Genomic DNA, 26,417 nt, shown 5'->3' with positions numbered 1-26,417 from the left:
CAAATGTATTTTAACACAAAGGTTAATAGAACTGAACTGTACTGGATTTGAAAGAAACATTCCTTAAATAAGAAGCTATAATTCAGTGATTTATTTGTGGCCATGGGGCGGAGCCCGCGAACCACCAGTGGTACTCATACGACACTTTAAGAATCAAAAACAGACAAAAATGTCACAAATGTAATTGAGATTTGCTGAAAGTTGACTGAATTGTCCTTGCACTTGTGTCATTGGCTGCATGATCTTTCTGTTCTCTGCATCTTTGACATTTTGATATGTTCAAGTGACAGATCTTAAGTTACCTTGGCTGCTGGCAACAGACCTGTTCCGTTTTCTAGGTGTGCCCAAGCCACACCCGTAACACTGCAGGCAGGCACTGTACCTTTTTTAGAAAAGTGTCTGAGCCAGATTCTTTGGAGAGAGCACTGTGGTACAGTTGGTATCTCGTTGTCAGCCTAATACAGGGATTTTAACTAATTCACTCCCATTGACAGCGATAGACTTCAAACCCATTTTGACTGTTAAAATGGATTTGACGTCTATCTCTGTCAATGACGGTGAAGAAACAATGAGGGCCATAATTTTTAACGCAACTTTGCTGTTAAACTGAGTTTTAGAGAATGGCATTAGCTGTGTAAAATTTTGCTAATTGCTTGTTGTTATTTTCATGCACTGCCCACAGAAAGTTGGGCTATGGTGTCATTTTCATATTTGACGTGTTTGTTGACTTAGTCGTTAATTGCGCTTTAATTAGTGACAAATCTAATTGTAGGAGAAACTCCCTAATGGGGTGTGACAGTGGTAAAAGAACACCTTGTCACACAAATTACATTACATTGTTTTGAAGAATACTTGTCATACAAATTATATTTAGTTGTGAGGTGCTTTTTCAGAGTTCTAAGTTTAAAGTTTTTTCCCATCAAAAGCAGAAATTGTTTTTTTTTTTTTTTTGGTTATACTTGTATAACTGAAGTCATTATATAATGCAAATAAGGTTGCTTAAAAGTTGGTAGGGGCAATTTGAGCATACTGAAAAGTTGGTAGTGTTATGTCCCTACCGTCCCTATGCAAAGCTACACCCTTGCTTCAGTGTATGTATTAAACTAATGTGACTAGATGTATAAACGGTGCACTGTATTTTAGAGTTGGTGTAAGTCTCGGATGTCAAATTCAACACCGGGGGGTCGGATCCAGCCCGCAACATGATTTTATTTGGCCAACGAAAGCAAATCATGTGCATCCAATTCATATTTCTTGCTAAAATGACACACAAAAAAAGTTGAACTATTGCAAACATTATTTCTTACCGATCGCCATTTGAAATTGTTGTTAAACAAAATGCTTACTTACTTCTGAACTCAAAACCAGGTCTCAATTTGTTTTGTATTTTTAGTCATATTAGATATTCATCATTTTTTGTGAGCTCGCAGTCATATTGGCCCTTAGAAACTATGACAACGATATGGTCTGCGACAAAAATACGTTTGACATCTCTAGGTGTAAGTTGTTGGCGCAATGCGCATCTCCTTTATTAAAATGTGTGACCAGCCAAAAATGGGAACTGGTGTGAGTTTAGCATAAACTATGTAAAAGTACTGTTTATTTACATGCTATTTTTAAACCACCAAGGTTTTTAAAATTTATTTTCTTTTCTTTTACATCCACCCTCGATTATCGTTATACACTGTATTTTATTATTGAGATTTATCTCAAGACGTTTCGAGCAATTAACTCCATGGGCTGCTTACCCTCCAAGTTCAAATCGATTAGACTTAGATATAGTACATATATTGTCTCCAATTAGTTAAACGGTTTAGGTTTTAGGGTTTTCCTTTATTTCTTCTTAATTTCTGTCAACTGTGGGCATGTGAAGTTCTTTGAGAAATAGATAAATGTGGCTTGACTTGATTTGGCTCGGTGGAGGTTAGCTTTAATTTAAAAAAGTAACCCTGTTATTTCATTTTACCGTCTGTTACTGCAGACAAAGACAGTTTCTTTCTGACCTGATTTTTTTTGTTTGTACAAATGAGGTCACTGGTAAACATTTAATAGTGCTTCAGGGTCAGGTCATTGTATTAGGTGACAACCTAAAACACAAGGATTGGTTGAGATGACACTCAATTTGAGCATTGTGATAAATGACTCAGCCCGTCATGAGGTTTGTCCTACACATGTGTAGCTTTGTCACCATGTTAAATTGGATTTCTCTTACTGCATTAAAAGCAAGTACTGTTCATGGAGTTTAAAAAAAAAAAAAAAAAAAAAAACTTCCAAAAAAACTCTCAATGATTTCTTGAATAGTTATCAATTATTTTTAGTCATTAAACCCTTTAACACCCAAGCCTATTTTGTCCGAATTTGCATGCCTATGATGTTGCCTTTATATTTACAAGAAAAAATTGTTCACAATCGCCTATTTGTGTCCCTTTTTTCAGGACCCATAACCTTCATGTCCAAACTGTTGTTTTCTTCACTGACCAGTTATAATCAACACTTGGGCCCCAAAAGACAAAAAAAAAAAAAAAAAAAATCCCAAAATGTTTTGTCAAAATTTGTAATATTGATGTCCCATAGACAACTAATCAATAAACTAAACGTTTTGAAGCCTGATAATATTTATTCAACTTGTTAAGAAAAACACTCAACAGAAAAAAAAAGAATAGTTTTATATTTGATAATTCAACAGAAATGGCAGGTATGGTCGTCGATGTTTTTGTTCTTCTTGCTATGATCAAAACAGGTTATATACAGTAGACCAACAGTGTAAAATAGTGAGTATATACAGTATATCATCCAACACAAAAAGGGTTTGGAGGATATCTCTTTGTGAGGTTAGGTATTGTACCCATCACCTCATCAAAAGTATATAGCGGAAAAATTCCCAGGTGACTTCATGACTTGAGACCCCCAATTTGGCCAAATTTCAAAATGGTCCTATATGCATGTGTGATACATCATTGGAAAGCTTAAAATCTCAATTTTCTGGAGGAAGAAAACATTTGAACAGGAGGGCATTTAAAAAAAAAAAATTTTTTTTAAACCCCTAATCCCTAACTGGAGGTGAGAGCATGAGAGAGCATAATTAAAGATGCCATGATTTTAACGAGATATTATCGCATACTTACCTTATTTCGATCCAAAAACTCTGTGTAGCGTGTATCCTCGAGTGTCAAGACACAGCTGTGAATGGCCACAGTCGGATTTTTGGGGGGATTTTATGGGTGAAACGTGGTAATATAACAAGCGTCACGATGCAGAAATCGCAGACATCAACGAGCGGAGAGATTTTCTTTTTCATATATTTACCCTTCTAAACGTTTTTTTTTCTCCAATTTTTCTTTGTCTGGATCGATGATTTATCATCTTAAATATTGGAGGAAATGTGACAGTCACAAAAAAAAAATACAATTAAGCGATAGTTATGAGGTAGATATCCGTTACTTATTTACAGACACCACTTTTTACATTGTGACATAATGTGTTTAAAAGTTTAAAGTCATTTTTTAAAAAACTAAATATTAGACATCAATTATTGATTTTAAGCTAAAAATGACAGAAATTTCAAATAATATATATAATTCTTTTTATGGTTTGGTTGAGACAAAAGCGGGTGCGCAATGTCTGTAAACGGGGAATTGGTTTGGCACCTGCGCCCTAGGGTGTGTTGTATACACTAACAAGAGCACTGCACTTGTGTTTACCCTGACAGGGCCAAGTGCAGGAATGGGGGGAGGAAGATGAGAACGGTGCTATGTTTGGCATCACTCTACGACGAGAGCCTGTCACGCCAACCCCAGACACGGCCATGGCAGCGGACCGCACGGCACCCACTTATGTCCACTACCACACAGTGAAGCTACGCAGGCTCAAAGCCGGCACTTTGGAACACTTAGTTACCCACCTTCTGGATCCCGAACATCAGGAGCCTGACTACGTCCATGTTTTCCTGTCTACCTACAGAGCCTTCACCTCTACCAGCAACCTTATAGAGCTGCTTTTTCAAAGGTGAGAATCTCCCTTTTGGGACTTTGCAGGAATCTTGAACAGGGACAAACAAACCAAAACGTGGGTCTGCTTATTCACCCATAATTATTGATTTACATAGAGCTCCTCGGTTTGTGCAAATGTGCAGCCAAGTCTTGAGCTTCCATATCGATTAATGTGTTGAAAAATAACAACGGTCCTGTCAGTTTTAAATTTTTTAATATACCGTCCATTAAGGGCACTTGCTAATTGGATCCAAAACAGCGTTGTTTTACACTTTTTGTCTTCATAACAAAAACCCAATTAACGTTACAAGTAGTAAAATCTTCGTATGAAACAGTGCAGTTTTAAAACACACCAATTTACAACCCAATAGTGAAAAGTAAAATAGTTAAATGAATCAAACACTTTTTTTCTTATCAAAAATTCATAATAAAACAAGCAAAAATTGGGAACAGCCTTTGCGTTACCTCATAAAACCTTTAGCTAGAATACAGCAATTCAGAAAGATGTCAATAAAATTAAACTAAAACACAATATACAGCAGATGCAATACATTAAATTAAATGTTAATTTAATATGTATGACCTGATTTAAATGGTTAATCCGGTTAAACCTCACCTAGTTGCATTGCCTTTTAGTTGAGTCATACATGAAAGTTCAAAGAAGCTATTGGACACGCTTGTGGCGTCACTCCACCTGTGTGTAACAAAACCTATATTGAATTGCTGCAACATATCTATGACACGTATTATTATGAATTCAACAATGATCTTATTGTTCATTGATTCATGTTTATCCTGTTAACGTCATTTCCACCATAGAACTTGATCAGTGACTTACTGACAGTGAGACTCGGAAGACAATTAGAAACTGTGTGACACCAATGTTTTTATTTTATAATTTCCTTTAGAAGACAAAATAGCTCTTCTTTTTCTCGTGTCGGTATAACTTGGGGTTCGCATGCCAGTACAAGTACTGTGCATGTAATGTTATTTGACAAACAGTCACCCTCATATATGTGCTGCTGGTGACAACAGGCTAGTCGTCCATTTGAGAACATAAACATCCTCCTTTGCCTAATCAAATTGTGTTCAGGATGTTGTTATAATGAACACAACCTGTATTATGTCGATTATTTGTGCGATTATTTTCTAAATGAAGGCAAAATAAGTTCATGTGCAGGTAAAAATAAGTCTTGTTTCATTTATAATGCTCAATGTTTTACAGTGGTACCTCTACTTACGAACGTCTCTACAGATAGAATTTTCAGGTTAAGACACGCCTCAACGGGAAAGTATTGCCTCTTGTTATGAACGAAATTTTAGGATACAAAAGCAGGCATGAAAATCTCTCACCTTTCGGCGAAATTCGCCGTTTTGAAGTCAAAAAGGATGACCTACGTGAATCGTGCAGATCCGAGGAGAATTTTTTCAAGGGGGGTGTAGGCATGTGCCGGTTACCTTCACGGTTTACCATGCTATGAAAACGTCGCGGTTACAAAACCACTAAAATTTTCCGTCATACAGTAGTACGTATTCGTTATTTTTCATGTGTCGAAAATGCAGCCAGAAGTGGCTTGGCGCAGTGGCTGGCGCGGCAACGCTTACCCCCTTCCGTTTGATGCTGCGTGTGTCCGTGACGCTATTCCAGCCAACCCAAAAACAAACACTCCAAACACAAGGCGTAAATTCTTCAATTTATTGATCTCTCAAATCGTGGTAACTGAAATATACCAAATAAATACATTTAAAACGTTGTACAATCGTATTTTTCCCCGTGTGAGTAGCTTCAACAGTTAAGCTTCATGAAAAAGTTCGCCAAAAACAAAACACACATTTCCTTTCAAATTCAATACACAAAGTTACTAAAAACTTACAAAGACGAATGATAGACAAGGCTTAGCTAGGAGAGCAACTTCATTGAGGTTAATCACTGCCGCTGAGAGAGAAACAAGTTTGTATGCGGGGAGGTGAAAAAAAAAGCTTCAAAGATCGCTAACAGCGACAGATGATCTTGTCCTAAGCACAAATTCACGTTCGCTGGACGAGGTGAGATCTCACTCCCAATTTTTTTTTTAGATGAATGCATTTGCCTGCATATTGAATTTGGTGAGTAATGGATCGTTTTCATATTTTGCGGTATGACAAAGTTACTGCCGTTCGTTGCAGCTTGCGTTGAACACTTCCAGAGCGTCCGGTGAAAAAATAGATCCCGTTAAGGTAGCGTCAAGCTTGTGTATTTAACGGTAATATAAAAGCAGTGTTGTCAGTAAAGCGTTATGTGAGTAATGCATAACTGTAATCTGATGATTGTCTTTCAGTAAAGAACAATCTAACGCGTTCATTTTTCTAAATCAGTAATCTGATTAAAATTACTTTCCTTGATGCCTGTGCGTTTCTATTTTGTTATTGCCCCATAATGTATGTAGAATGAAGAATACTGTAGTCATGGGAGTGACATCACATGTCACATTTTCTAATCGGGGATGGAAAAAAAAAACGGGTCACGTGTATTACCACGATTCGTGAGCCGTGAGCGCTGGGAGTTTGCGGCCAAACAACATAGCCTTGCTACCTCGCCAGGATGCAGTGAAATAGGCAGGAGATATACTACAAACAGCTGCATTTGCACACTGGAAACACAGCCATTACTTCACATTTTTGTCCAATAAAGATGACCAAAATATCTCCGTGCGCTGCGAACTTTGCGCTGGCTCAAAAAGACTGTCGACCGCTATAAGCATCCAATTCAAGTACCACTTGGAATTACAGCACAACAGGTAACACGACAGCCAGGACTTTTTGATACTGCTCGTGCTCAATCCTCGGTTCAAGCTCAGTTGTTGTTGATGGTTTTGAAAGCTTAGGTTTAAAGAAATTCTAAATATCCGTCTTGCCTCCTCAGCTGTAGTTTTGGCTAAGCAATGCAAACGGCTGTCTCTAAGGTGCTATAGTCACATGATCTGTTCGAAAAATAATTTGGACCCATTATGAAATACTTTGAAGGATTCTTGTTCATTTCATTCATTTTTGTTGTTTGTTTTATTGCTCTAAAACTTTTACAGACAACATTTTAATGGCCATATTCAATGGTCTTTATTTTAAAGGGGAAGTTCAGAATTTTTTACATTAGGATTCATCTTTGAGTTAGCCGGGGTTTAATTAGTCGTTGGAGTTGATTTGAACAAATTCTGTGCAGTTTGCCAGTTATTTGTTAGTTTCAGGACTCCGGAGATGCTAAGCTAGCGCGAGTCAATGGTGGTTGAAATCAACTCCAACTAATTAAACCCCAGCTAACTCGAATATTAAGCCTTATGTGAAAAATTGTCAAATTCGCCACATGTAGCACGTTTCGCCGACGGAGGACATTTTGGCAGAACGCCGGAACATATTTCCGCCACACCTTTCTCACCTTTTTAACCCCTGACCCATTTTCATGCCTGAAAAGGCAAAAATACAGTATGGGTGGTACTCGCAGCTCCCAGAAAGTAACCTACTTATAGCTGCTTTGCCATTGGCTATTGCCTAGTATTCCTGGCATCCAACTGGCTAAGAGAGACCTCTACTGTATGTGTATGTGTGTATCCCAGCATCCTCTACATTCGCCCCTTATGCTCTGACAGCCTTACATGAGTGTATAACTTTTATTCTTTACTCTATTCATGTGTTTTTTTTTTTTTTTTTACATTATCCACAACTCTGATTTCATGTTTTTTTTTGTGCAATAATCTCATTGTAACATGTGTTTGTTACATGTTTTGATGCATTTTTATTCATTATAAAAGATTTATGTCTAAATTTTGGTGGGCATACAACAGAATTTTCTGTTTGCGAAACTACTTCCAGAACCAATTACCGTAATGTTTGCACTATAAGGCGCATCTGACTATAAGCCGCCACCCACCAAATGTGTCAACAAAACGGCATTTGTTCATAGATAAGCCGCTCTGGACTATAAGCCGCAAATGTCCTCACTGTATTATAGGATATTAACACCAAAAGATATGAAACTTTAACACTTTATTTGACAGCAGCATCAAGCAACTGTCATAAGACCAAATGAACCATCATTGCTTCAAGAAGCTTGATTTGGTCATCACTGCTCCCTTGGGGGAGACAGTCAACCTCTGCTGCCACCTGCTGTCAACACTTTTGTTGTCCAACATGCCTCCTAGCATGCATTGCAGCGCTGCAGATGTAAATAACAATCAAAATTAATTATTTCTTCAGTAACTGTTCCAGTTGTTTCATTAATTGGCAGTTATGGTATTTGGTAACACTTTATTTGACAGTTGCGCCAAAAGACTGTCATTAGACAATCCTAATTATGACATGACACTGTCATGAGCATTTGTGAATGCTTATAACAGATGTCATGTAGTGTTATCTGGCAAATTATCTCACTTTTGAATGGATGTAAAAGATCCAAGCTAGACATAAATGGAGTTACTGACTAGGCCTGAACGATATTGGAAAAAACTATTGTTGCGATTTTTTTGAGGTTTGCAATATATTGCGATATTATATTGCGATATTATATATATATTTTTTTATCTTTTTTAAAGAAATTTTCACTAGATGACTTGAATAGCTGTTTGGAAATACTTTACTTGACACACCGTGACCACAGTGTATTCATATAATACCGTTTCATTTGTGAATGATGAAGATTGCTTTATGAAGGGATCCAGGAAGCCATGTCTGCACAAAATAGATCATTTATTGAACACAATATTTTACACTTCAACAGCAGCAAATACATTAAATGATAAATAAAAGAGCAGGTGCATTAGTCCCCTAAGTTTTTGACAAAATATAACAATAAATAAAAACTTCTGTAAAATAACAACAAAGTTGTAAACATATTTGAACAAAAATATTAAATATGACAAATAAAAGAGTTGTTCACAAACTATAACAATAAATAAAAACCTCAGTAAAACAACAAAGTTGTCAACATATTTGAACTTAAATATTAAATCTGACTAATAAAAGTGCAAGTGCATTAGTCCCCTGAGCTGTTTACACAAAATATTACAATATAAAACTGCAAAACGGCAACAAAGTTGTAAAAATATTTAAACAAAAATATTAAGTGTCAAAACTTTATGTGCAGCAGTACTATATATAGTTATTTGAAAAATACGATTTACAATAAATTTAAATATAAAAGAAACAGAAACTCAATTGAACTTGTAAATAATTGACCTGAATAACTGCAAATAACTGATGAATAACAGAACCAAATTTCCTGCCTTCCTGATAGCTGTCACATGAATAAAAAGAAGAAAAGACATTCCTCCAGCTGTGTTATGTATTTGTCTGCATATCGTCCACCTTCCTTGCTCAGCAATTCTCAACTGGGTCTCATAGGTTTTTGGCCAAGACTACTAGTTTATCCACTATTGCAGGCTTGAGACAAGAACGTTGGCACGTAACAATGTTCCCACCTGTACTAAAAAGCCTCTCATGGGAAGGTCTTAGCAGGAATGCATAGATACCTGCGTTTTAAATGGTCCCACATGTTCGACAGATTACTTCGTGTTGATGCAACCATGGCGAGGCACTGTCGACAGGGCTGTTTTTTGTCCCTTATAGTCCTTTTTCTTGCCAAAATACTTCCAAAACTCCTTTTGGAGACGGTCTTGCCTCGTTTCCTTGCTTCAACGTGTTGCTTTCTTGCTTTCACTTTGAGAACGGCCCCTCCTCCCTCCACTCCGCTGCCGCGGGGGGAGGGGGAGGAGCCGATGACTTGCTGGAGGGAAAGAGAAGCTGTGCGCTCTCCTTCCCTCTCCTTCCTCAAAACAAACGTTTGTGGATTTAAAAAAATGAAATGAAAAAACTATCGCACGTCCTTGCGATGGGACTATTACGCATGCGCACATCGCGATGGCGATGTTTAAACGATATATCGTTCAGGCCTATTACTGACATAATTTGCCGGATGACACTTGATGACATAAGCATTCAGTAATGCCCACGATTGTGTCAATCATAATTATGACGGTCTTATGACAGTCTTATGATGCCGCTGTCAAATAAAGTGTTACCTATTAACCCAAAAAAATAAAAAAGCCGCACTGGACTATAAACTGCAGGATTCAAAATGAAGGAAAAAAGTAGTGGCATATAGTCCGAAAATTACGGTAATTCCGCAAGTAGATGTACCACTGTATCATAAAACAATATTGTTTTGGAGTGTCAAAGAAGCATGCTGTTGTTTATGGAAAAAAACAAAAACAGGATCGCTAAAAAAAATCACGAGCGGTGGATAAGCCTTATTAAAAAATCGATGATATGACAGAAAATGTTGATCGATGCACTCCTAGTAACGGCACTGTTTCCTTTTTCTCAGAGCTGACTCAACCACTGTTTGCTTGCAAAGGTGAGTGCGTCAAGTTTTTTCATTTTGCTTTGCCATTAGTTCACAGGAATTTGGAATTTTCATTTCATTTTTTCCTCCATAGTGCTTTGCTTCCAGTCATCAAACTGTGGTTGGGGGAATACAGCGCGGATTTCAATGAGCCCCCCCAATACCAGACTCTCCGGCTCTTATGTGCCAAGTTGCGCCGGCGCATTTGCTTTCGACGCTTGGCCCAAACTGCAGAGAGTATGCTGAAATCGCTCCAGGAACAAGATAGAGGTTAATTCTAATTCTTTAACTGGCTATGACCAACTACTTAGTAACTCATGACACAATTGGATTTTTTTTTTTCAGATGATTGAGTGTGTACACTTTTTTGTCAGAGCAATGAATTCGTCTTCCGTAACACTTTGATGCTTGACATCTGACAGGCATGTGACCTGTTCAGTGTGTTGTGTTTGATATTCACGCTTCCGTGCGTTTGTGCAGATCGCAGCCAGTTTACGTCATTGGATGACAGAGGCCTGCTCTGCAAGGAGGAAGACAGAGACACCTTTATGAAATTCCCTGTCACAGATGTAGCAGAACAGCTCACTAGATTAGATATGGTGCGTTTTTTTAACCTTCTACTTTACTGTTTTACCAAAGAATCTTATAAATATCAATCTTTCATGATAATATTTCTTTTTCAGGAACTTTTTGTCAAAGTATTACCATTCCACTGCCTGGGCTGTGTCTGGTCACAACGCGACAAGAAGGAAAACCGTAATCTGGCGACCACCGTCCGCGCCACCATTTCCCAATTCAATGCTGTTACCAACCGCGTCATCACATCGCTGCTTTGCCCGTCTTCGCCGAGTCCTTGCACTTCCAGCCCGGTCTCGTCATCCAACTTATCTTTCAGCTTCCTCTCCCCTCCGAGTATACTTGGCCGTTTTCACTCCTCTCACAGCAGTCCATCCTGTAGAGCGCGCATCATTGAGAGGTGGATCACTGTCGCACAGGTCAGTGTGTGGAAAGAAGCATGCTTAGATGACTTCACTCAACATGTCAAATTAGCAAGTGCGCCAAACATTTTCTCAAATGGGTTTTTTGCAGGAGTGCAGGCAGTTGAAGAATTTTTCTTCCTTACGAGCCATCCTGTCCGCCCTGCAGTCTAATGCTGTGTATCGCCTCAAGAAGACCTGGGAGGCTGTCTGCAAGTGAGCAACCTATAAAATGGTTCAAAAGGAAATAGTCATTAATACATTCAGAGAGAACATTTTAAATTGCGTTTTTTTTTTCACATTTTAATTGATCTTGAACTTAACTGTCTGTATCAGGGCCTTTTTTTTAAATTGATAAACACTGGTCAACAAAACGCTTGTCAGAATATTTTTAAAATCATTTTTGGACTGGTTGAATCAAAGTTTTACATTGATTTTACCTAATCAGGTCAGCTATAAGAGCTGCGACCACATTGTTTTCAAATTTTTATTTAGAATAAATGTACCGGTATTAAAGATTTATATCAGAGATGCACCTACTTAGAGGGGTGTGAATAATTGCTGTTAAAAAAATGAAAGAATATAGAAAGTAAATACACCTTCATTATAAGCCAGAGGTTAAATTAATTAAGGATTAAAGAAATAATACCAGGCCTGCAGAAGAGAAGTAGATTTCATAATTATAAATCTATTGAAAATAATCTAGACAATTTACTGAAGAGAATTTTCATTATCAAGTGTCCAAACTCAGGCAAAGTACATACGTATTAAGGCTGGGGCTCCATTAAAAAAATGTAATGAATTAGAGACCTTGAAATTAATTAACCTTGATTAATCTCATTTTAATCACATAGCAATATTTGCACCAAAAGCTTCACTTTTTTAATTGAAAAGATTTTAGTGGATCTATGTATCAAATAGTATACAGTGGTATCTCTACTTACAAAATTAATTGGTTCTGGAAGTAGTCTCGTAACCTGAAAATTCTGTAAGAAGAGATGTGTTTTCCATGTAAATGCCCAAATCTGTTCCAATCTCTACTGAAATGCTACATACAATTTTATAATCGAACTGGAATAAAACAGCACCGTAACGCATCTGAATAATTCCATATACTGTACCTAACCTAACCATTAATACCTGTAATGAAGTAGATATATTACAATGTAATGCGAAGGAAAAAAAAAAAAGCAAAAATAAAAAAATATCTTGCCTTCCTTCACTTTCAAGATGCTGCCTATTGCCTATTTTACTCTTCTTGACACAAAAATGCGTGGAGACTTGTGCTGTACTGTGCTACTAATGCAGTGAACGTTGTGTGGGCTTAAAAAAAATGTTGTTAGACAAAAACGCAGGGAGACCTGTGCTCGTTTGGCAAAGACGTCGATCCCTCTATCACAACAACAATACCGTTGCGCCTGTGCACGTCATCATACTGTGTTACCCAGCAATGTCATCAACAATAGGCCAATAGGAGAGAAGAATCGCGTTACTAAAGCATGATGGGAAAGATTGTGACCAATTGGGCACCAAGATTTTATGGCGCAACATTTAAAAGCAGAGAGCGGTGATGTTCATACGTATCCTTTACAGTATTGTACTGTATTTTCGGCTCTCATATCCTGAAATTTCTTTCATAAGAAGAGGCAATATTTTCCCGTTGAGGCGGAACCTGAAAATTCTGTTTGCAGAGACATACATAAGTAGAGGTACCGCTGTATTCTGGGAAAATGCGACTAAATGCATTTCTGTTCAAAACAGTGGAAAAAAACATCAAGGAAATTAAGAATTATCTGAAGTTAACATGCTGTTTCTATTCCCAGAACAGTCCAAAATGTAAAGGGTCAAAAGTCAAATCTTTCTTTTCCTGGTACAAGAACCAGAAAAATTAGTGGTTATTTGAGAGGCCTAAAACTCACAGCAACTTTAGCAAAAAAGTTAAAATATAGTATATATACAGTGCCTTGCAAAAGTATTCGGCCACCTTGAATCTTGCAACCTTTCGCCACATTTCAGGCTTCAAACATAAAGATATAAAATTTTAATTTTTTGTCAAGAATCAACAACAAGTGGGACACAATCGTGAAGTGGAACAAAATTTATTGGATAATTTAAGCTTTTTTAACAAATAAAAAACTGAAAAGTGGGGCGTGCAATATTATTCGGCCCCCTTGCGTTAATACTTTGTAGCGCCACCTTTTGCTCCAATTACAGCTGCAAGTCGCTTGGGGTATGTTTCTATCAGTTTTGCACATCGAGAAACTGACATTCTTGCCCATTCTTCCTTGCAAAACAGCTCGAGCTCAGTGAGGTTGGATGGAGAGTGTTTGTGAACAGCAGTCTTCAGCTCTTTCTACAGATTCTCGATTGGATTCAGGTCTGGACTTTGACTTGGCCATTCCAACACCTGGATACGTTTATTTTTGAACCATTCCATTGTAGATTTGGCTTTATGTTTTGGATCATTGTCCTGTTGGAAGATAAATCTCCGTCCCAGTCTCAAGTCTTGTGCAGATACCAACAGGTTTTCTTCCAGAATGTTCCTGTATTTGGCTGCATCCATCTTCCCGTCAATTTTAACCATCTTCCCTGTCCCTGCTGAAGAAAAGCAGGCCCAAACCATGACGCTGCCACCACCATGTTTGACAGTGGGGATGGTGTGTTCAGGGTGATGAGCTGTGTTGCTTTTACACCAAACATATCATTTTGCATTGTGGCCAAAAAGTTCAATTTTGGTTTCATCTGACCAGAGCACCTTCTTCCACATGTTTGGTGTGTCTCCCAGGTGGCTTGTGGCAAACTTTAAATGAGACTTTTTATGGATATCTTTGAGAAATGGCTTTCTTCTTGCCACTCTTCCATAAAGGCCAGATTTGTGCAGTGTACGACTGATTGTTGTCCTATGGACAGACTCTCCCACCTCAGCTGTAGATCTCTGCAGTTCATCCAGAGTGATCATGGGCCTCTTGGCTGCATCTCTGATCAGTTTTCTTCTTGTTTGAGAAGAAAGTTTGGAAGGACGGCCGGGTCTTGGTAGATTTGCAGTGGTCTGATGCTCCTTCCATTTCAATATGATGGCTTGCACAGTGCTCCTTGAGATGTTTAAAGCTTGGGAAATCTTTTTGTATCCAAATCCGGCTTTAAACTTCTCCACAACAGTATCTCGGACCTGCCTGGTGTGTTCCTTGGTTTTCATAATGCTCTCTGCACTTTAAACAGAACCCTGAGACTATCACAGAGCAGGTGCATTTATACGGAGACTTAATTACACACAGGTGGATTCTATTTATCATCATCGGTCATTTAGGACAACATTGGATCATTCAGAGATCCTCACTGAAGTTCTGGAGTGAGTTTGCTGCACTGAAAGTAAAGGGGCCACATAATATTGCACGCCCCACTTTTCAGTTTTTTATTTGTTAAAAAAGTTTAAATTATCCAATAAATGTTGTTCCACTTCACGATTGTGTCCCACTTGTTGTTGATTCTTGACAAAAAAATTAAATTTCATATCTTTATGTTTGAAGCCTGAAATGTGGCGAAAGGTTGCAAGATTCAAGGGGGCCGAATACTTTTGCAAGGCACTGTACACACACACATATATATATATATAATGTGTGTGTGTGTGTGTGTGTGTGTGTGTGTGTGTGTGTGTGTGTGTGTGTGTGTGTGTGTGTGTGTGTGTGTGTGTGTGTGTGTGTGTGTGTGTGTGCGCGTGTGTGTGTGTGTGGATGAATTAGGAATAGAACATTATATATACAGTAGTTTTACAAGCCCATATTTTGTTATATCAATGTTTTGTTTTTTGGGGGGATGAAATATTGTTATTTGATAGGATTTCTCTATTTTGTAATCACTACCTGAGCTAATGTGTGTGTCAATTTAGTTGTTGTACCTGAAATTTGAGGTTCCTTGTTTTGAATGTAACCTGTCATTAAAATGCATTAACATTTTTAAGTTGGTCATTTTTTTTGTAATTAATCAATTAAAGTACCACCCATTATCCATATTAAAAATCCAAAGGTTTATACAGTTTCAACAAATACAGTTGTGCTAAACATCCAGACGAACTTCTCTTTGCTGATGAAAGCTATATCCATATTGACAGATGTCAGAGAGGATATGGGTTTTTTGAGCTTGCATTTTGCAGCCTCAATCAAGCTCATGAGAGTAAATCAGTCAAAAAGTCTTTGTATCCTGTTTTCAGGGAAAGCATGGTTACCTTCAAGCATCTCTGTGAGACATTTCCTGATGAGAACTCTGTACTGGCCAGTCAGGAGAGTTTGACAGAGGCAAGTAACATTGTGTACTTTGATACTACAACCAGAATAGAAACTTTTTTTTTTTTTTTTTAAATCGTCATTATTGTTGTTAAACCGGTGTCATGTGGAAAAACTGGCTTAACCCTTAAGGTCCTGAGCCATTTTTGGCTGTTTTTGGTCGATTTCATTTTGAAATATTTTTTATTTTGTCTCTTTATACCATGTAAAAATATTTAACGTGTCCTGCGTATCCTGCTTGGTATTTTTTTTCTCAGCAAAACATCTGTATAAAATGTTATTATTACACTATAACCTATTACATTACCATATTAGGCAAAAAAATACATAGAAATCTTCAAATGCCAACATGAAAAATATACAAACATATATTCCTAACCCTGACCCTTCCCAAGAGTATGAGTGCGCACTCATGCACGAATAAACATATTTTCTACCATCAAATTAAAACAATCAGCTCTCAAGCTTCTGTTGTCTATCGGTGCCAAATAAAAATTGGAAGAGAGTTTGGAATCCGTACTTTAGAATAATGTTGACAGCAGAGCTCTATGTGGAATAGTTTATTTTTACAGCGCTTTAAAGACGTTACGTTATTGGTCACGCCAGCCTGATCATAGGACTCAGAGGGTTAAATAGTCTTGGTCTTGTATGTGCAATGCAGTAATAAGTTTTTATTTTGATATTGTTAACTCAATGCACCATTGGAAGGGTGAGACATCCAATCCAAATGATCGCTACCAGCCCTCCCATTTAAACAGGATAGAACATTATTGTCGTTTATGCCAGTGACTTCATTTTATATCTATTTGGAATATCTTTGTTAATTTGTTTCATGTCTATCGCTGTCAACGACAGTCAGCGAGTTGATTGATATTTTCTGAGGTTTAAGTCAGCTGAAGTAGTATGCTGTATATCCACATAGGGTATATTTTGGTAACAACTGATCGCCGCTTGAGACTCAGTACAATAACAGATATCAAAACCCCAGGGAGCCTGCAATCGTTTGATTTACAATGAGTAATGAAATACTGTAGCTTTTTTTTTTTTTATATAAATTTGCAACATCTCAAAAGACCTCAACATCCATACAATATAACAGATTTTCCTAAAATTGCTTGTATCCACTGTATGTCTTATCTGACTGCACCTAATCTATGACGATATTTTTAGCAATGTTCGTGGAGTTAAACTTTTTTGTGCCCTTGTTTCAGTATACCCAATCTTATTATTTTACCAATTGAAGGCAATGTTTTCCAACATAATTTTTGCTTTTGGTGATCCATTTGAGTTTATGCTTTGATAGCTATCCTGTTATTCAGGATTACTTCATCTTTGATCATATTTCAGGATGCTTTCAATTTCATTGAACCGTTCCCCGTCCAGTTAATCGTGTATTTTACTTCTTACTGTACTGTACTTGGGAAAATGTTACACATTTAGCATGTGTTGGGCCTTTGCCAGATGATCCTCTTGTCCACACAGGACCTTTTCACCATGACCTTTACTTTGACGGAGTATCAAGGGTCCGGTTTCAACCGTGTCTCAGCCTTTATTATTCTCAATGTTGGTAAATGTGAGTAAAAACAAGGCAATTTATTTAGTGAGGATAACTTTATCAGCAGCCTATAGAAAAATACTAAGACTGATAACATTGTGTGCAAGGCCCTTTCCTGACTCATTCATTCGCACCCAGCGCACCTGTCGGCAGGTGACGAAGCAGGGAAATAGGTTATGTAATATACCTGCTGTGTTGTCACCTACCACTCCTTGTATTTTGTCACATGCCTATCCTGGGGGGCATTCTTGTGAAGGTATTTAGTCAAAGCTGACTTGATTTCTGCTACAGGGTGGGACTCAGCAAGAGGTCAGCTCGAACACTAATTCACCCCCGTTGTCTTCCAAACAAGTGGTGAGTCACATAAACACACTCGTCACTTTTATACAGATTTTCTATCGAGTGGAATGGATGAAAGTAAAACTAAAATCAAATGGTGATTATCTAAATATTTATCTTTGCTCCCTTAGCTGGAGGAAATCTTTATTTATTCCTTATTTCAATTCAAAAGGTGAAAACCTTCATTTGGATTTACTATTAAGTTAATTTTTCCTCATTTTCAATAATTATACCTCAGAGCTTACAAAAATCAAAGTGTCTTTTATACAAGAAACAAGCAACATTATTCTAATAATGAAAATAGAATAATATAGGCCCTTGAAGAAGTGTTGGTAACACTTTGAAAGTGGCATCGTAAGACAGTCATAATCATGACATATTGTCATGAGCATTCATGAATGCTTATGATAGATGTCATTAAGTGTCATTCGGCAACCAATCCGCATGTCTTACATCCATTCAAAAGTGACATAATTGGCATTGTCATAAGCATTCATTAATGCTCATGACAATGTGATCTCATAAGTATGACCGTCTTATAATAATAGTAATACACATTTTATTTCTAGAGCGCTTTTCATGACACGATAAGACGCTTCACAAGAAAGACGGGAACACAATAGCTCAACAACAGTAACAAAATAATCATAAAATTAGATTGAAAGCAGGATAAAAGTAAATAAAACTTTTAATAGGTCAAGATATAACCGAGATAAGGATCACGGTGGGTAAAAAAGAGTAAAAAGGTGTGTTGCGAGTCTGGATTTGAAAAGTAAGAGAGTAGATACAGTGCGAAGATCGAGGGGTAGGGAGTTCCAGAGCTGGGGGCATGGTGACTAAAAGCTCTGGAACCGAAGGTGGTGATACCGACACGGGGGAATGAAAGGTGGAGGATAGAGGAGGAGCGAAGTGAACGGGGTGGTAATATATAGGAGATTGCATAGATAGGGAGTAGGGGTGCACGAAATCCATTTTTTGAAACCGATATCGATGACTTCCTACTCCTCAAAGCCGATACCGATATCGATAACCGATAATAAATAGGTTATACATTTAAAAATGTATAACCTGAGTTTTTCAACACCTGGAGGTTTAAAAAAAAAAAAAAAATAAACTAGTGGTGGATTCAACATAGATTTTCCTTTGATCTCGCCAGATGTTTCATAATGACATGAACAAAACAGTGTGTTTCACTTCTGCACTGCCCGACAGGCAGCTAAGAATGAATGCACTTCCGTGGTTTATGGAAGTGCATCTCAAGGCTTGTTCTTTTCTTGCTTTTATGGGAAGACACTCATCTTAATATTGTGTAAGTACAACAGAAAAATACACATATTCAATACTCAATATACAACAAACTGGACAATACACTTATATACAAAACTATTATACTAGTATGTATAGCATAGCACACTTGCTTGAGCTACTAAAGCATTGGCTGGCTTCTATAACACAGCAACTTATAAAGTTCTGTACATAGGACCCTTCACCACAGAAGTAAACATATATTGCACATCCATATGTTATAGTTAACATAAAATACTTCGACATATATTTTCGAGGCGGAAACGTAACAGAAAGAATTCACGACTGTCAATGCTACCGGTAGACACCGCAATGTGTAAGTGAATGAACCAAACTAATGTAACAAAAAAATAGATGCAGCGAATTATTCTGACCAGCAGGTGGCAGCAATGTCCCGCAAATAGTCAACTGTTTACCCATACTAGTGTGTAAACTGTAAAGCCAGCACAGTACATATTATCGGTCCTATTAATTATGTGATTGGATTTATCAGCATGACGTCATAATTCCTATTATTGGACCGATAATTATCGGACCAATAATTGTCGCGCACCAGTAGTAGGGAGGGGCCAGGCCATGGGATGCTTTGAAGGTAATGACAAGGATCTTGTAGTTGATTCTTTGTTTGACTTGGAGCCAGTGAAGTTGACAGAGGATGGGGGGATGTGGTGTGTGGTGGGGGTCCAAGTGATGAGGCGCGCTTGAGTTTAGAGCAGCTGCAGTGTCTGGAGGGTCTTATTTGGGGAGACCCAAGAGCAGTGGGTTACAGTAATCGAACTGGGAAGTGACTAGACTACAGACAAGAGTGGAAGCGGTATGGCAGGTGAGAGAAGGGAGGAGGCGAGAAATATTGCGAAGGTGGAAGTAGGCTGATCTGGTGGTGTCGTTGATTTGGGAGCGGAAGGAGAGCGTGCTGTCAAGGATGACACCCAGACTATTAACCTGACTAGAGGGAGAGATCGGTACATTGTTGATGGTAATAGAGAAGTTATTGTCATTAGAGAGCTTGGTGAGGTGGCCTACAAGGAGGACTTCTGATTTTGAGCTATTAAGGAAGAGGAAGCTAGAGGAAAACCAAGAGTTAATGTCTTCTGAACAAAGGGTAAGGGACAAGGGTGGAAGAGAAGAGGTTTGTTTTGAGGAGATGTAGAGCTGGGTGTTATCCACGTAGCAGTGGAAGTGAATGCTGTGTTTGTGGAGGATGAATGTAAATAATGAAGAGAAGCGGCCCCAGGATGGGCCACGCCAGCAGAGACAGGGAGGGATTTGGATTTGTCGGGGCCGAATTAGACAAATTGTGTGCGGTCAGACAGGTAGGAAGAGAACCAAGAATGGGGTGTGTGGTTGATACCAAGGGAGGAGAGCCGGTCAAGAAGGATTGTGTGAGAAATGGTGTCGAAGGCAGCAGTGAGTTCCAGTCAGAAGCTATGAGGAGGTCGTTTTTAATTTTAAGTAAGGCTGTTTCAGTGCTATGGAGGGGGCGGAAACCAGATTGAAACTGTTCGTAAATGTTATTGGTAATTTGGTGGTTATGGAGGAGTTGGGATGCAACGATTTTTTTCAAGAATTTTGGAAACGAAAGGTAAGTTGGAAACGGAGCGAAGGTTATTCTCCCACCAGCAGCCCCCCTGCCCCACCTCCTGCGTCAAGTTATGGCAAATATAAGAAAATCATTTTTGCAAGGTTCTCTCTTCAATCACTTTTATCACATAAACCATATTAAATGATTTCTTATGTTAAAATAAATGCAAATTCACCATGGATTTATATAACAGACCCTGTATTTATCGACTTGAATTGCAGTTGTAAACTTAATAAACACTTCAAATTGCATTTTTGTTAAACTGTCATCATGAAAGCAAATACGTTCTACTCAAAGGTATGCTCGTGGTTTAAATAGGTGTACTGCGAGTCATAAATCAGATTACAACTGTGCAAACAGATGATTTCATCACTGTAGTTTTTTTTTTAAAGGTGGACTGCACCGCTGAAGCATTTGACTTATCTTCACAGACTAAAAGAAATATTCAACATTGGTTTGAATCAGATTTTTTTTTTTTTACAGCCCAAACTTGCAAAATGTGCTTATTTTGGTGTGTAAGAATTGGTGAGAGTTGTGACCTCTGAGCAACAAAACATTGTTATTTTTCAAAGCATAAAGGTGGAATTATACCTTACCTGGGCTCCTACCTGACTGTCCTCACTATGCTGGACACAGCTCTCCCAGACTCTGTGGAGGTGAGTGTAAATCCCATGCACCATGTAGTTTTTGTAGTTTTGTTGTTGTTTTCACTATGGTTCTCTTCCGTCTAACAGGATGGACTCATCAACTTTGAAAAGAGGAGGCGGGTAGGTTTTGCCCGCTCAGTTTCATCTTCTTTATTAATACTCTCGCTCAAAATAGTCACGTGTTAAGCTTTTTCCCCCGTTTATAAACCTTTAGGAGTGTGAGATTCTCTCTCAGATTCGCCAACTGCAAGCTTCTTGTTCCCAATACCAGCTTCCGGTGAAACCTCGCATCACAAACTGGTTGCAGTCATGCACGTTGCTTCTTACAGATCAAGAGAGGTTAGAGCAATTGGCCATGCGTGGAGAGCAAGGGACATGATAATGCTAATTAACCATCTTTTTCTTCTGGCCTGAAGCTATGAACTCTCACGTGAACTTGAACCTCCCATCGATCCGTGTCCCAGTTCTCCTAATTTACGGAGCAATCGTTTGCTGAATAAGAAGCTCGCTTCGTAAGTAGGCTGCTTAATTTTTAACCTTAAATTATGCGCTGTAAAAACTGCTGGGATGTCAACCACATACAGTAGAATCCATAAACATTAAACTGCAGCACTTTTGCTCTTTGTTGCCTTTTGTTTGAATCCTCCTCCAATTGTTAAAAACGTGTACAAATTATTAGTGCCGTGTTAAAATTCTTCAATGCTAAACCAAAATTAGTTCTATGAATCACAAGTCAGTCAAAATCCTGTTGGAACTGAATGGCTGGTGGCAGCGGAACTTAAATCATAGACTTCACTATTAGTTCACGGGAAACGGGGCGCAGGGCCGCTCCGTAGGGCTACTACGGTATTTTCAAAAACCTAAAATTCTAATATTTTCAAAGCCAAAGCCGCAAGCGACCTAAAACCAAAACAGGCATCTCCCTTAGGCATATATCAGTCTTCATGAGCAGTGGCATTCAAAAAATTCAAAGTCGTTCCCTAATAAAATCCTGATTAATTATTTTTTATATAAGTATAAAAAAAACTTAAAATGGCTATAAAATTCTCAGATTTTACGCTAGATGCACAAAAATCACCAAATGCAGAGATAATCACCTATATTTTCAGGATTAATAGCAATATTTAACATAGTTTTTGCTCGCAATAGTGACTTAAATTTGGACATAAGTTTTCAACAGATAATAAATCACTTAATTTTCACATCAGAAACGTAATAGTTGAGGAAAGCCAGAAAAGCAAATTTAGCATTTTTCCTCAGCACATCTTGCCGGCTATCTGGCCCTCATCGTTTTTAGATTGAAATGTTTTAGAAAATAAAAACACGTAAAAGTCGATTTTTTTTTTTTGCATGGACCGAGAAATGTCTAAATTACTAGTTTTTTGTTTTTTGTTTTTGCCAAAAAGGGCAGTTGGCTGAAAATTACCTGATTATTTGAATCTAAAGTTACGCTATTGTGTATGGATATAAAATCCAACATGGCGGCCATCACAAAACAAAGAGCTTTTTAAGTTGAAAATTCTTGGAAAAAAATGCGCAAATCCCGGAATTTCTAAAAATATGAACGTAAAACAGTCTAGATTCTTGGTTAAAAGCAAAAAAGCGGGCAGTCATCATTCATTTTACGTAAATATTTCAAGCTAAAGTTACGCTAATTTTTTCCGTTCATTTCATTTTTTTCCACAACGTTTCAAAGGGCATGCATGGTGCTATTTTATATAATAATTACCTTGAGTCCTCGACCAAATCACTTTTGAGACGCTCCTGCCTGCTTGTATGCACTAAAACCTGTTTCACCCTAAGTCAGATGTTAGAACACAGCGTGTGTTTGAGTTTATCGCAGTGAAAGCTCCCAGGAGGCTCTGCCTGGCCCGGCCTCCTATGGGAAGCCGTGGCGCAATGTCTGTAGGAGCTGTCTCGTCAACTGATAGTGAAGACTATGCTTATACCTTGTTCCAGGGGGTTAACCATGGGTCACAGGTGACCTTATTTGATATGCATACTCGAACTGTACATGCAAGGGAATCATTCAGTCATTTTGGCCTCTGGTGGTCAGCAGGGATGAAATAGAACTTCTACACAAAGCCATCACTATAATAAATAAAACTCACTTCAAACCACGGCCAAATTTTCATTAATAATGAGGCAGAGGTTTAATTGCTAAATTTTACATTATATATTATTGTGAGCCTCACTTGCATTGCATTACAAATTAATTCTGTAGTTAAATACAGGAAAATATTACTGTTCTCAAAAAACGAAAGTTAAATATACATACAAAACGGTCAAACTGAATAAATGCAAATTAGTTTTACTTATGTAAATACAAATTAACTGCAGTTAAAAAAGTAATCTACTGGATTAAAAAAATATTTAAGCCGCTATATCGACATGCACAGTTTGACCTTTTTTTTTCCACTAGAGAGAGAGACCTCACACTGCAAAAACACCCACCCTTAAAACTAGGTAAATTCCCTTATTTTCAGTGTAAATCTACTAGAACTAAGTAAAATTATCTGCCAGGGCTTCGAGTAAATTTTCTCAGATTTCTTGAAATAAGAAAAATACCTAGCTGAAGTGAAAATAAGTTCAACATATTTATTTTAAACAATACATTATTATATGTAATCTTAAAAAAGCTTGTTTGTCAGAAACGTTCTTAATTCAAGAATATTGTTCAAAACATTATTTGAAAGTAATTTTTTCTTTATCGGGGAGAAAAATGACCAACTTTTTGATGTATGGTCTTAAGGGGAACAAATAGTAATATTTACCTAAAGCAACACTAGGTAAGTTTTCAGTTTTTGGTGATTTTAGTGATGCCGGAGGTCAAAAGCTGTCGTGTTTTGCCTTAAGGAAGACTGCGTTTCCCGTGAGGACCAGCGCTCACCTGCACAGTGTCGTAAAATCATGATCTGGTCGCTTGCAGATGGATTAAAAATCATTTCTGTTTCCAGCGGCTGTGTAAAGGATGACTAGTAATAGGGTAATGAATCCAGCTGTGGCTAAACAATAGCATATGACCGTGTGGCTTTCGGTTTTGCACACCAGCGAGTCAAAGCCGGGCCAATGTTTATTCTTGAGTATCCTTGTAGCCTCTTTTTTTTTTTTCCCTCCTCGGACAAAACTTTTTGTTTCTTTTGTTGCACTGCATTCTTTGCAGAATGTGCGTGAAAGCATTCTCATCGAGTTCCATCTTTATAACGAATGGGGAATAGAGGTCGTGACGTATGTCGTAAAGCAGTCAGCACATTTTTTTTTTTTTTTTTTTTTTTTTTGTGGAAGGGTCCCTGTCACCCTACTCAAATTTAATTTGTGCTGAAGAACGCGATACAGACCCCCTCAAGATATAAAAGAGGTGTCATTCAACTAGTTGTCAGTTGACATATTATCACAAATTTTATGAAAATATTGTATAAAGGTTGAAAAGTTACCTTAGTGTTGCTTTAAAGTGGAATAATCTGACACATTAATCTAGTGTTTAACACTCAAAATATATAGAAAAATATTTGACTATATTTAAGAAAAATAATCTGATTAAGACGTTATAAATTTGCAGTGCATAAAACACAATGAGAATCTGTAGCATAAATACACTCAATGTTTAAGGGTACTAACAGCCAGATAGCGTTCATAGGACACAAGGTGATTAAAAACACCTCTCAATACTTTGCTATAATTCGACATCAATTTAAAATTACATGTTAACTTGATCTGTGGGTGTCGGTCAGTTGGCTCTGATATACAGTAGTATTGTTTCAGATTGCATCGGGTGTGGTCATGAAGCTGTGGTTAATCAAATAGTTATTATTTCTAATATAGAATCGTATATTACCCTTTTGTGCACAGTTCACGTGCAACAAGTGACTCTTCTTTGCGGAAGGCTCACGCTGACCAGATGAGTGTTTCATCTTCGAGTTCGAGCAGTTCAGATATGGATGACCTCAGCGTCCCTCATTCTTCCCCACTCAGACTCAAACTCAAGGTGATTTTTTTTTTTTTTTAATTTAACAAGCGAATATTTGTATACAGGTCATTTAAATGTTAATTTTCCCATGAAGCACTACACACAAAAAGTTGGGAGCATTTGCAAGCTTTCACAAGGTCCTAGCAAGTTAACCCGTCAAGGTCACAGTGCATAAGTGTTCGTCCTGAAAGTTCAACTGAATGTGCCCAACTTTGTGTAATGATATAACTATAACTAACCGAGATCTAAGCACTTAACCCGTTCTAAATGTTTGTCGATTTTCCTCAATCCACAGTCACTCTCCAGCTCAATGGACAACATCAACGAGGACTACACTACTTCCTTTTCTCCCATCCTCTCCAGCTCTACTTGCAGCTCCTCTCATCCTGACCTGAGCTGCTCTTCATCCTCCTCTTCCAGCGTCTCTATGCAGTCTGTGCTGCCAGTGTACAACAAACAGCTTGCCGACTCGTGTATCATCAGAGTCAGCATGGAGTGCGTCAACAACGGCAATATCTACAAAAGCATACTGGTGAGAGAGCGCATGTTGTTCAATTATACATTTATTGTCACCACTATCGTTGCTGTTCCAACGACCTTTTTAAATCATTGAGACTAAAACATTGATGAAGTGCAAAAGATGTTAGAAGCAGAGGTGGGTAGAGTAGCCCAAAAAATTTTACTCAAGTAAGAGGAGTGTTACTTCTTAATAAAAAATACTCAAGTAAGAGTAAAACAGTCATCCAAAAATTTACTGAAGAATAAGAAAAAAAGTATTCGTTGAAAATAATAGTCTCGATGCTGTGCTGTGGATGAAATCCAGACTGAAATTAGTTAAAAAGATTGTTTTGCATCATAAAATAGCACAAATACGGGTTACGACGGACCAGACTCATGCAATTTGGACATTACGATGCGTCTTCTCTTTCTTTCTTTTTTTTTTTTTAATTTTTTTTTTTAAATGTTGACTTTTGTCTTGTGATGCATGTTTTTATTTTGGTGCAGAAAGCGTAGACCAGGAAGCGAGCACATGTACAGACACACACGCACACACAGAGCAGCTGAGTGACAGAGGTGACAGCCAGCGCTCACACGTGTTGCTTGTGAGGCATCCAGAGGCGACGGCTGTACATAACCCATATTGTACTGTTTGTTGTGCGTTTTCAATTGTGGTCAAATACTTTGGGCGAGTTAATGTGATTGTATTTGATGATGTGTGGACGCTAACTGAAACATGCTAATCGTTTGTTAAGTCTGTATCAGCAGCTGCGGACTTGTTTCATTCTGCAAGTGTTGATGTCATGAGCAGCTGAATAAAGTCAGCAAACCACACAAACGTCTGACATCGTCCTTTCGGAACTTAGTTCACTGTCTAGCTAGGACTTAGCTCCAATGGCTTGGCCAGG

At 37.9% G+C, this 26,417-nt stretch overlaps 1 protein-coding gene across 1 annotated transcript in view; it reads left to right on the top strand.

The window, feature by feature from the left end:
* rgl3a (ral guanine nucleotide dissociation stimulator-like 3a) overlaps window positions 1-26,417 on the top strand; it is a 38,208-nt gene that overhangs the window by 5,525 nt on the left and 6,266 nt on the right. The window contains exons 3-16 of the mRNA XM_057844376.1: window positions 3,710-4,005; window positions 10,342-10,371; window positions 10,454-10,629; window positions 10,840-10,958; window positions 11,043-11,354; window positions 11,449-11,552; window positions 15,544-15,628; window positions 17,463-17,525; window positions 20,970-21,053; window positions 21,132-21,164; window positions 21,259-21,383; window positions 21,461-21,556; window positions 24,894-25,029; window positions 25,307-25,543. Coding sequence (XP_057700359.1) covers window positions 3,710-4,005; window positions 10,342-10,371; window positions 10,454-10,629; window positions 10,840-10,958; window positions 11,043-11,354; window positions 11,449-11,552; window positions 15,544-15,628; window positions 17,463-17,525; window positions 20,970-21,053; window positions 21,132-21,164; window positions 21,259-21,383; window positions 21,461-21,556; window positions 24,894-25,029; window positions 25,307-25,543 — 1,896 coding nt within the window. The remainder of the gene's footprint in view (window positions 1-3,709; window positions 4,006-10,341; window positions 10,372-10,453; window positions 10,630-10,839; window positions 10,959-11,042; window positions 11,355-11,448; window positions 11,553-15,543; window positions 15,629-17,462; window positions 17,526-20,969; window positions 21,054-21,131; window positions 21,165-21,258; window positions 21,384-21,460; window positions 21,557-24,893; window positions 25,030-25,306; window positions 25,544-26,417) is intronic.

The sequence above is a fragment of the Corythoichthys intestinalis genome, chromosome 8, assembly GCF_030265065.1.
Source record: "Corythoichthys intestinalis isolate RoL2023-P3 chromosome 8, ASM3026506v1, whole genome shotgun sequence".
NCBI lineage: Eukaryota > Metazoa > Chordata > Actinopteri > Syngnathiformes > Syngnathidae > Corythoichthys > Corythoichthys intestinalis.
This window is presented reverse-complemented; position numbering and strand designations above follow the sequence as displayed.